Consider the following 11,978-nt stretch of genomic DNA (forward strand, 5'->3'; position numbering starts at 1 on the left):
CTTGTCTCTCTCTGCAGGCGGTTGGATTAGCAGCTCACCCTTAGCAGAGTCCGCTGCGATAGTAGAGGGACAAGTTTATATATCAGTAAATTGGCATGCAAGTTGAAGACAGCACACACACACACCGCTTTGTATAGCCAAAAAGGTTTTTACAATATTATCTTCCTTTTAGGTAAATACAGTAACTCCAGTCAGTGGCTGTCCAGGCCCTGCTTGAAGGATCCTGGCACGGGAGAATCCCAGCCCCTTACCCCTCAAGGAAGTGGATCCATTGTCAAATAGTTCTTACCTTTAGGAAGTTTTCTCCTAATGTTTGGCTTAAATCTTGCCCATTGTAATTCAAGCAGAAAACAACTCTTTACCCTCATAGGGCCTCTCAAAGTTGTGATGGGATTTTTGGAGGGCAGAGTTGCTGTGCACCCCCTTTAAAAACATAAAGAAGACAGATTAGCAGAGGTGAGCCCCTTTTTGGAAGGTCACCTTGCATATGAAACATACTGCAAGATTATTAGAAATACTGTTTGGGGTATGCCAAGCATGAGGGTGAGCAGAAGAGAGAAGGGTTTGGAAGAACTCCTTTGTCCTTTTATTCCAAGCTAAAATTAGCTCCTGCAGATAAGATTTTTCAATGTCCTAATCTTTTCTTTTTTTAATAAGAGTTCTCTCACAGACACATTCCAGTGCAACTTTAAAAAGCAGATTCTCTCTCTTTATTTCTATTTTAGGAAAGAAGCTATTTGGGGAAGGTTACAGTGGACTAGAATATGACTACAGGGGCCTCATTAAACTGTACAACTCCATTGGCAATTATGAGAAAGTATTTGAATACCACAATATTTTGGCCAACTGGAACCGGTTGCGGGACCGGCAGTTTTCAGTTACAGATGCCCTGGAGGATGTCAGCACCAGCCTGCAGTCCACTGAAGAAGTGGTCCAATCTTTTCTGATGTCTCAGACCATCGATGGACAGATTTGCTAAGAAACTTGGTCGATTTTACCAACTGCTAATTCCCCCCGCCCCTTGTTTCCCCAAATTTACACGGGAAAGTCATACTGTGAAATCTGAAAACCATGTAGTTTTTTTTTTTCTTGAGGAGGCTGGAGTCGCATTGAAAACACTGGTCCAGTCCATAAAATCCCCCAGTTTGGGGTGATCCCAACTTCGGCAGAGTGCCTGTACGGACAGATGTGTGCTAAATTCTTACCAGCATGTTTATTTTCAGCTTACACATTTTCAACCTGATATTTAAAAAAAAGACATCCATGTTGGTTTTTCCTTTTTTTTTCTTTTTTGTTGAAAAGACACTGCTTTACAGGAAATCTCTGCAAGGAAAGAGAGAAATAAAACCATTTAAATGTCTAAGAGTTGCATTCTTAATTGTGAGAGGAAGTGGGCCCTCTGCTCGGCACGTCCGACAAGTCGGATAACACCAGGTGCTGTTGCTCCTTTTTACACTAAGGTTGTCTTATTCGGTATGGATTTGTCAGAAAACAGAAATGTTTAATCGTGGATATTCACACACACAAAGGGGAGGGGGGTAAGATCTGGCGTCTGCCTTTTTTTCTGCCTTACAAGGAAGCATGGCAACAAACTTCTCCTGGAAGCAGCATTGGGTTGTGAACTTCGCTAGGCTGCCGACAGACCAACTTGGGCTTTCTACAAGCATCTGTACTGGACCAGTGAGCATTGGAAAGTGATACAACCCATCTTGGCTTTATTTGTTGGTAGAGGGGCAGGAGTTGCCACAGATTTGTGTTTTTTCTGTCGCAGGACCAGGAGAATTGAAAGTGGACCAGCCTGTCTTTAAGAAAAGCGTGCCGTCTTGGACCAATGGCTCCATGTTATGATTTCTGCCTCCCTCCTCCTCCCTGCATTCACTTCTACCCCAGTAGAGTTATTTCATCAAGGTGTATTTCCAGTGATAATGAAGACTTTATATACGTGTAATAGGTAACAAAACTAGGAGCTTCAATGTTCGTTGGCAGTTGCGATGGCATGTCTTTTCAAAATGCTAAAGTTACACAGATAAACTAGATGTTAATGCCATAAGCAAAATTTAAATGCATTTTATTTCCTCTTTCTTCCCCCCCCCCCTTTCTGCTCATTCAAAGCAGGCTCTCTCTAAAAGGCTATAATTTGCTTGTGCAAACGCTGGGTTGGATCCTACCCATTTGTTCCATTGGCACTCATGCGTTCCTCCAGTGTAGTGACCTTTTCGCTGACAAGCACTGGCAGAACCAAGCAGTAGGATCTAACCCTTAAGACTCTGATTTTATTTGAATTTCTGGAGGTGAAAGTTTATTGTACAGATTGCAGGGGTCAATGAATAATGCCAAAAAAGCACAACTGGTCAGTCTCTTTTTTTAAGCTTCCTGTTTTTTTTTTTACTTCCAACAGAACAGCTAGATCCTGATTCCTTTATTATATTTTTAAAACATCTGTCATATTTTTTTAAAAAAGAGATATATAACTATGCCTGGCTCACTAGCTTGTCTTAATTTTCCATTGTGTACATGGTTTGTTTTTATGCTTTTCTCTTTTTTCTTTGATCAAGTCTTGGTTTTTTTTCAAAAATGTGGAGGTAATAATATTTGGAAGACCAATGTAGCATAGCCAGCAAGATGAATTGGAAAGATCAACGTTGCTATTACCTCAGTTCTCGATACAGAGTCACAGGCAGTGTCTCTGTATTGAAGGGTGTTGGAGGAGGGGGTGTTCTCCCCTATTTGGGGGGAGGTTTAGACGTTGGCTCTGAGGAATGCTCCCTCTGAGCTGAGGCATAGTCCTCAAAATTTCTCTACAGGAGCAAATCTTTACTTTTTTTTTTTTTTTAGTTTAGCGTTTCAAGGGCCCTGTGCGTTGAGTTAGCAGATGGTGGCTTTGATATTTCTCTTAATCCCTAACTATAGCAATAGCTTTGGCTTCTAATGTGGAACATGGCAGGCCAATAGTTTGTGCCTTTTAAAATGTTTTCCTAGGGAGGAGGGGGTCTTGTGATACCAGGCTTCAAATGGATGCATTTTGGATGTGTGGGTTTAGCACTTAGAGGAATCACTGTAGTTAACGGGTTGCAGAACCGTTCACAGTGGGAAGATCTTGACAGCTTGCTGTATGTAAGAGCCAACCTTTCTCTGTGGTGCTTTCTGTGCAGTTTGTGCAGCATGAGCCTCAAAAGCGTGGGTGGCATGGATTCTTAATGCGTTTCCCAGACACGCACACACCCAGTCATATCAAAATTTATTGACCTTTAACCTGAAGCGTTCCCAAGAATAAAACTTGCATTCATAACCCCTAAGTACTAAGTCTTCAGTTAGTAGGCTTCACTCAACAAGTGCTCCTTCTAATGAATGGCTTTCAGCTTGGCTGTTCAAGTGTAAGCAGCCCGATCCAATATTTGAGGTGGCACCACAATGAAATAAAGAGCTTTGAACCTATAGTTTAGAACATAATGGGAGAAATTGTGGCATGCATTAGACAACACAAAGCTTTTAACTTTGTTGGGTTTTGAAGTGAAACAGCAATGTTATTTTATTAGTGTCCCCTGTAACAACGGTTTTTTAAACTATTAACTCATTGCATTTCCACAGTTGCATTTTTTGAAGTTCTTAAAGCACTTGCGCCTTTATAATAATGCTGGTTAAATTGCCTTACAAAATAAAAAATGGGATGGAAGGAACTAACAGTAAACTAGTGGAAAATACTGACTGAAGTAACACGGTAAGATCTATAGAGAAAAGAAAGGTTGGCATCCTTGATGGGACCTGTTGAAGTCAGTCCAACCTAGGGTGGACGCCTGACTGACTGGAGGCTGCAGGTGTGTGTTTACCTGTTCCCCCTTGTCCCAAAGAGTGAATGACAGACAAAATGGGTCGCTGCATTGACTTGAACAAGATTGCCTCTCATTTTAAAACCTCCATTCTTTCCAGGGGCCAATCAAGTGGTCCTAAAATGCTTGTTTGAGCTTTGTGTGGTGCAGCCCAGTTTGTTAATGGCTTTCTCCCCACAATCTGAGAAATCCCAAGATTCTGTGAAATACTTGAATAAGCCTTTCGAGTCGCTAGAATCTAAATCAATAAGAAATGCGGTGTGTGTCTTAGGCCCTTTGCCCTTCTGGTTTTGTCTCGATTTACAGCTTAGGGAGATACCAACAGGTCCACAAGGCCTTTAAATGTGTTATTCTGGGGTGCTTCTAAACATACGCACTGTAGCCAGTGGTAGAGCAATGCAGTCTCTCATTCTCCTGTATATGAAGGCCAGGAATCATCATCTTCCAAATCTTGCTAGTAAAAGAGCATGCGGGCGTACGAAAGTATTACGCCCTTTCTGTCTACAAGAATTGATTGTTCCTGAGCATTGCATCTCGTGTTACCCCCATGTTATCGTGTGAAGTCAGCATATAAACTACTTGAGTCATGTATGGGCTTTTTAGTCCAATGGCAAGTGGTATTGTAAAACCAGACTTCCTCCCCCCCACCCCCCCACCCCCAGTAACCCTTCAGTGCTCAGGCCTGTCTTCTAAACCATGTGGACTGTTTTGATGCCGGCCAGATCAATCCAGACATTGGGAGAAGGGAAGTTGTTTCATATTTACTTGTTTGTGCAGGTGCTCTGTCTAGATTTAACACCTGGTTTTATCCAGGCTAATATACGAATAATTTTATAACATGAAAGGGAATCTTTCCAGATTCTCTTGGAACTGGGTTGCTGGGCACTTTTGCCCCTCTCGACTTCATACAGGCAGCGTTAATTATGTGCGGAAGCAGTCAAATTTCTGCTTACTGCTGTCCCTACAACTTTAAAATGACCAAACCAAATTCCAGTTATTTGGAACGATGTCTTTTCTTTTGTCCCCTGGCTCAGGCAGGATCCTGCTCGTGACTAGACTTGAGCCAAGCCCTTGGTAACTGTGACCTGGCCCTCAATGTAGTTATTTAACAAGCCATGATGCTTACGTTTTTATGGGAGAATGCAATATTTGAATAACTACATTAGATTCTCTGTTGTTCCCTGCACAGGATGAGGTTGAGCACAGTTGATACCACAGCGTCCCCCCCCCCCCCCCCTATCCCCTGGCAACAAACAGACCTTTTGAATTGCTAATACCTGAACTTTTGAAGATTGAAATCTTGGCAACTTGGATTTTTTTTGGTTAGTTTTGTGCTTGAAATATAGACCTCAGAATGTGTGTGTGTGTGTGAGAGAGAGAGAGACTAATATAAGTAACTGGAGAGAGAACAAGTTCAGGACTTGTTTAAAATCCTGAGCTGCTTGGAAAACAAGGCAGGATTGGCTAAGTTTTGAGTTTTCATTTGCCTTTTAAGGCAGAGCTCTCGATTCTGGGGATGAGTTTTATTACTTTGGCAAAGGCTGCCATGTGCATATCAGAATTTATTTTGGCTTGTCCCGTATCACTGGTTTAGTAGCTTCTACTGTCCTTGTGGTTTGGAGATAAGGGTGTTTAAAGATTAGTGATTGATTATTAAAAGTGAAATTGTCCACATAAATACACAGAGCTCCTACACAGAGCTCTGTGTGTGACAGAAGGAAGCCGCCATCTGTCCTCTGCAGTCAGAAACAAAACGCATCTACCCCTGGTTCATCCATCTGCAGGGCAACTGAGGACAGAGAATGTCCTGTAATGTATAATGTTGACATTCTAAGTTTGTCACTAGAATCACTAGTATATAGACCTCTCTTGGGTCTTTTAAAAGGCAAATGCCGTCTTTCTTTGTTTTGCCTTTAACCAGTGAAAATTTTGCATGTGCAGAGGAACTTTGTGCTATCTTAGAGGGGTATTTTTGGCATAGAAATTTCTATAGATCGTGGACAACATTGAATTTTTATCAGAGAGAGTTGTTATATGTCAGAGACAACCTGGATAGAAACTTAGTTGCAATATGTTCTCTCTGATTTTTAATTCATTCACAATATAGACAGGCAGTTTATATCCCAATGACAAACTTTGGGCAGTGATGTAATGAGCCTCTGGAAGGACCCGTTTCATGAAGTTTGCCTCGGTACAAGGTTGTAAAATGAGCTGTTGCAGTAGATGGAGCACATGGCACAGTGGCTGTGAACAAGGGTAGTATTTCTTCCATGGTTAGGGGACTGGTATTACACAACTTGCTTGGTCAGTTGGAAGTCTCCACTTTGCCCATGAAAGATCTAGGCCTTCCTTAAGCGCCCCCTCCCAACACACACTTCTTTGCTTTTAAAGTGCTCTCTTAAGTGGCTGCGTGCCTGAGGCCTGCTTCATGTATGCAGAGGTAATGGAACGGGCTGGGCTGCTTCAAATAGCATGTGGTGGATTCCAGCCTAGAATGTTCTTTTGCATGAAAAATTCCCTTCAAATAGAGAATTAGCAGAGCAGGTTGGTTTTCTAGTTGCAGGGAATTTTTTTAACCATAGGGAAGCACTCTAAAACCTGTGCTATTTCAGGTTGAAGTTGAAGGATCAGTCCATTCTGCCTGGTCTCTGCCGTAACATTCCCCTGCGCATGCGAATCAGACACTAGCAAGAAGGTAAGCAACTCCAGATGGTTTCTCCATCTGCTGAACACAGATTTCGAAGTGCCCTCTTCTACAGAATCTTCCTACAGTTTGTAGGCATATGCATTAGCAGTAGCGCGGAGCTGACTGGCCATCCGAAACAGGCTACCATGTCTTTTTATATGACAGATCTCACACCTGCTTCCTTTTTTCTTCTCTTGTGCAATTTGGAGTTAGGTGTAATCCCTACTTACAATGCTTTGGGGGTTGGGCAAGCTAAAAGTTACACCAAAGAAACAAAGCAGCTCTAAACGAATTCCTGACACTTGAATAATCCTTTCCATGTTTACAAATTTTGCTTTGAAATTGGATTAAAGTAGAACAGACACTAAGAAAGCAAAACTTGATCACCCACTTGCCCAACAGACAAAATCCCTGCTGCAGTCTGTTTTCCTACCAGTATTAAGTCTTGACATGCGCCTATTTAACCAAGACCACAATCCTAAATGGACTTGGAAGCAGGTTTTGCTTAAAGTCAGAATACTTCTGAGTTGAATCTCAGGCTCTCTGGAGTGATCCTGAAGCTTTTTCCTACTGATGGTACAGAAGCCTGTTTTGAAGAGAGCATCTATTTTTGGATTAGCTTCTAAAGACCAGTAAGAACATCACACAATGCAGAAATCATTCCTGCAACTTAACTCATAGGAGTGATGCCGTGCGAGTTGGTACCTGTTGGATTGCTGCTATCAGTCGTTCCATGACAGCTGGCACCCCAAATGAACTCTGGGTGCTACTAACATCTACCCAGTTCAGACCTGCTAGAGTTGCTGTGTCTTGCACGGAGTGATTTCTTTTCCTGGGAATGATTCCCATCTTAGTAAAACGAAGTGTCTCAAAGTGATACACAACTGGCCCTCCTTTATAAGCACTGGGCACGATCCAGCCAAAGCAGAGTGTTTCTAAGACCCACTGATTTCGAAGTGGAAGAGGTTTAAAAGGTTTTTTTTGAAGTTCAACTAATGTGGAAGAGAGAGTTAAATATGTCCTTGAGTCTCTTCTGTTGAAAGCAATGAGGCTTATAAAATAGCTTAATTTTTTTTTTTGCTTTTGTTTCCCCAGCAACCCTTTAACATGGTTAAACACAGTTTAATTGTGTGACGGAAAATAGAAGGCGCTTCTCTCTTGGTTTCTCTTTTCCACTCAATGGTAGACTTTAATGCATTGTGCCTAAAACCCGTTTGGTGAATTAAGTTGTAATGGATTGGTGTGGACTGTGAGATAACAAAAGTCATTAATTAACGGTTCCTTATCCTTGTTGACTGTGTGGCAATGCTTACATATATAATACTGTTTTGTGTAGAAGACTCTTTTTTTCTTTAGAAAAGAGAAATGCAGGTAACGAAAGGGCTCGGTCGTGTTGTAGGCCACCTTGGACTGGCTGTAGAGAAGCCACCTGGTTGGGGAGGAAGGGAGTGGCAAGAAACATGGCACCCAACCATCTATCCATCTCGCTGTGCAGCTCTTCTCTGAACACCACCTTGAGCCTTGTCTCTGATGTTAGTTTTGTGGTGCAGTTTACCAGATGGGCATATCTGGAAGGGGAAAACTTGGGTTGGATACCGTTGGCACATTTTTGTTTGATAACACTCCTTCCCTCATTAACCCAGATAGAGTGTTTGAGACTATTAGTTGTGAATCAGAATATTCAGTCTTATTGCGGATGTTTGCTTTTTAAAAAATTAATCTGGTTTTGTGTCTTTGACACTGTTGGCTTGTTGCACATTTCACCTCTTGGCCTTTTGGGAGTTCCTCTGCTGAGCGTGTAGGAGTTTTGTTTTTGTTCATGTTGTGGTGAGGTAGGAAGGGAAGAAAAAAACCTGTGTTGGGGGAGAACGTCTGTGAGGTCAGTAATGCTTTTGTGCCCCCCTTCCAAACTCAGGAATGTTTTAGGCAGTGAAAACGGTGTCTCTGTTGGCTATATTGGCTCTATATCGCAGTGCGCATTCTAGCATTCTTGATAGCAAAAATGTTCATTGCAATCCTAGGTAACTTCTAGCATGAGAGGCCTTAGTAAGTTGTTTTCAAAATGCACATTTCTTTGTTTCAAGACATTAAAAAGATTTTAAGATGGGAAAATATATATACTATATAAAATATATATAGAAATCTAGAAACTCGGTTTGTGGCGCACAAGTTTTTTTTTTTCTTCCAGTGTTGGATCACTAACTTTGCAGGTACCATGCGTGTAACTTTTAAACAAAAATTTGGCTTCCCTTTGTATGTATATTCCATTTATAGGAAGTTCTGTTGCCATGGTAATTTTAAAAAAAGAAAAACTTTTAGAGTTATTTCTTGGAGGTGAATGAATTTCACGTTTTATCAAATATTACCAATTCAGTACTATTTTTAATGCTTTATGGAAACTAATAGGGGATTAATATATAGATACATTTTTAACAAATCTGCAAGATTGCTGAAGCAAACTGCTGAAAGCGGAACCAGCACCACCTCCCCGTGGCTCTAAATATGACCCCCCCCCCCGTCTCATTTAGTGCCACAGTTATTTATATGAAGGTATCTCGATCACTCTTGGCCGTCGTCCTCCTTTCTGTGTCAACCATATTTTTTTTTGTATATCTGACATCACACTGGACTGCAGTGCCCAATTTTATTCTTTGTAACCATCAAAAAACCATACTGAGTATGTTTGTAACCGACATTGTGATACTCTGTAATTGTATTGCTAAAATGAATTATTGACCTAATAAATATAGTGTTCCTGCGTTGATGGGGGTGAGTTTTTTCGAGACTCGGAATGTTTTGTCAGCACTCAAAGTGTACGTGGGACCCACTGTGGCTCTCTGTCTCCATCATGCACTCTTCTGAACAAAGGACCCAGCCACCTTCTTGTGAAACAAATCTTGGAGTTTCGTGTTTGGGGGGTGGGGTGGGCACAGGTAGAATTAAGTCTGGATTTAGTCCGGAGGAATTGGGACGTGGTTATGAACCCGTCAGCAGCATAACAGACAGTGAGTTGAGGAAGAGCTGGGTTCAAGTCTCCCTTCTGCCCACGAAGCTTGCTGGGTGATACCAGGTCAGTCCCTTCTTTGCCTTCATAGGGTTGTCTGTGAAGATGAAAGGAGGAAGGGGTGTCTGTGTACTCCTGGCACTAAGCATCTTACAACTCCATGGAAGCAATGCACATGAAGCCAGGTTTAAACGCTGAGAAGGGGGGCAAGATCCCAGTGATGGGAGGTCCTCCTGCTCCGTGCCCTTCCTTTCTTGAAGCGGACAGGGCTGGAGAGGTCTATTTGGCGCTTCTCTCTCTTCAGGGAACATCCTCTTGATGAAATTATATTCGAATTTCTACACTGTTTTGTAGTTGCAAACACAAAACAGCCACATCTTCGCATACCAAACTTGATGGTCCTATGGCTTACAAAAAGGGCAGCCAAGGGGAAACGCTAGTTTGTCAGTTAACAAGTTTATTAATTAACGGCGCACAAACATACTTGCTGCCTTCCAAGAGCAGTTCTAAGAGCGAGAGTGCAGTTTGCCAGCTGAAGCCTTTGATAGCTTATAGTATCCTAAAAGGGAAAGATTAGGTTGGGGGATACACATGGTAAGCCACATATCCCCTTTGATCCTTTGGGTCCATTGATACCTTAGAGGCGAACAAGATTTTCAGGGTTCAAGAAGGGTCTGTTCCCTTGCCTATAATGGACTCGAACCTCCAGATACTTTACCAGCATATTTAATGTCCATGACGATACCTCGCTGTCGAGATACTTTCTTGGCTGCTAGGTTGAATGCTGTAGTAGCTCCAGAATTGAAACACAATGAGGACCCCTGCTGTAGACAAAGGATTGTTCTGTGACTGGAGGCATGTAGATGCGTTTGCCAATTAGTAGGTTTCTGGCATAAGATGGTTCTTAAGCTTCCAAACATGTATCTGTACAGTGATGTTCTAGGAAATGTACCTCCTGTGTGGATTGGTCCATGGTGAGGTTGATGGTGGGTGGAAGTTGGTGAAGGCCTGGTGAAAGACCTCCCGTGCTTTCCCCCAGGTGTCTAGGTGTCATCAATCTCAAGTACGGAAGGGATGTTAGCAGGTGGGTTGCTGAGGAAGCACTCTTCCAGTATTGGTATATTGTGGTGCCATGCAAGTGCCTAAATCTGAATCAGTTACAGGTGAGGATAAACTTGCAGAGGTTACTAGCAAGGTCAGCTGTGATGTTGTCAGAGATGGCGTTCCTAATAGCTTGTAGTCCATGTTTGTGGGAGATGTTGGTGTGTAGAGACTCAGCATCCATGGTGGCCAAAATAGCGTTACCAGGAAGATTGTCAACAGATTGTATTCTTCTAAGAAAATCTGTGGTGTCTCATACATAACAGGGCATTGATGGTGTAGGATCTGAGAATGGCGTCCAGACACCTCTGAGACAATATCCCTGAACTGGGTTGGAGGGGTAGAAACCTTCCCCACTCAGTGCTCTTACTGAACTTCCCACTACATGTGAGGGGAATGATATCGCTGAACGCTCCCCTCATGCAGAAAAGGCACCACTATGTAGAAAACTGGCATGTTCTCAGCTCAGTTAACATGTTAATATTCTAGTTGTGGGAAATCTTTATAAAAAATATTCTCCTTAGTTTCCCCCCCATAATCTACAAGCTGAAGTGTTGCAGTCCATACACAGGCCTCTTTCCTACTGAGAGTCAAGTCATACATTTGCTGGTGGGTGTGTGGATCTCCTGATGCATTTGACATTAAAATGAATAACAATAATATAATAACATTCGATTTACATACTACCCTTCAGGACAACTTAACGCCCACTCAGAGCGGTTTACAAAGTATGTTGTTATTGCCCCCGTAACAATCACCCTGTGGGACTGAGAGAGCTCTGGAAGAGCTGTGACCGACACAATGTCACCCAGCTGGCTTCAAGTGGAGGAGCGGAGAATCAAACCTGATTTGGAAGGGATAGGCTGCAGTGCCTGGGTGGGAAGTTTTCACCATGCTATTTCTCCTCCTAAAAACGGTTCCCTGATGCTACATTAACCACTGGAGATGGGCGAGGAGGGGGGGAGGCACAAATGCATTTATTGGCCATCTGTGTTTTCCTCTTCTAAGGCTAATAGTAGAGCTCAAGTTGGTGTAATGCTTCCAAGTGTAATGCGTATCTCTCTGTGTGTGCCTGAGTGCATGTGTTATATACATCTTGCCTGCTTCCATAAGCCAGTATGATAAATATTATTCAGAGAAAAATCTTTGCCTCTGCTATCAGAGGTTCTGCGGAATATTGACCTACTGTGTTTGGTACCAGGCATCTGAGCTTTTCGGGCCAAAAGTCGTTCTCTGCTAATAGCTGTCAATTGTGTCAATTGCCATCAATTGTGGCTAAATAAAACCTCCATGTCCAAAAGCTGTACACCTTTAAATACCAATTGCTGTAGGGTAGCAACAGAGTATTTGGCTAGTTTGT

The 11,978-nt window shown here is 42.4% G+C and overlaps 1 protein-coding gene across 1 annotated transcript in view; it reads left to right on the top strand.

Moving 5' to 3' along the window:
• Positions 1-9,275, top strand: part of APPBP2 (amyloid beta precursor protein binding protein 2) — a 57,746-nt gene extending 48,471 nt beyond the window's left edge. The window contains exon 13 of the mRNA XM_055001374.1: positions 726-9,275. Within this exon, the coding sequence (XP_054857349.1) occupies positions 726-979 (254 nt within the window). The 3' untranslated portion in view covers positions 980-9,275. The remainder of the gene's footprint in view (positions 1-725) is intronic.
• Positions 9,276-11,978: the final 2,703 nt, after the last annotated feature.

The sequence above is a fragment of the Eublepharis macularius genome, chromosome 17, assembly GCF_028583425.1.
Source record: "Eublepharis macularius isolate TG4126 chromosome 17, MPM_Emac_v1.0, whole genome shotgun sequence".
NCBI classification, from domain to species: domain Eukaryota; kingdom Metazoa; phylum Chordata; class Lepidosauria; order Squamata; family Eublepharidae; genus Eublepharis; species Eublepharis macularius.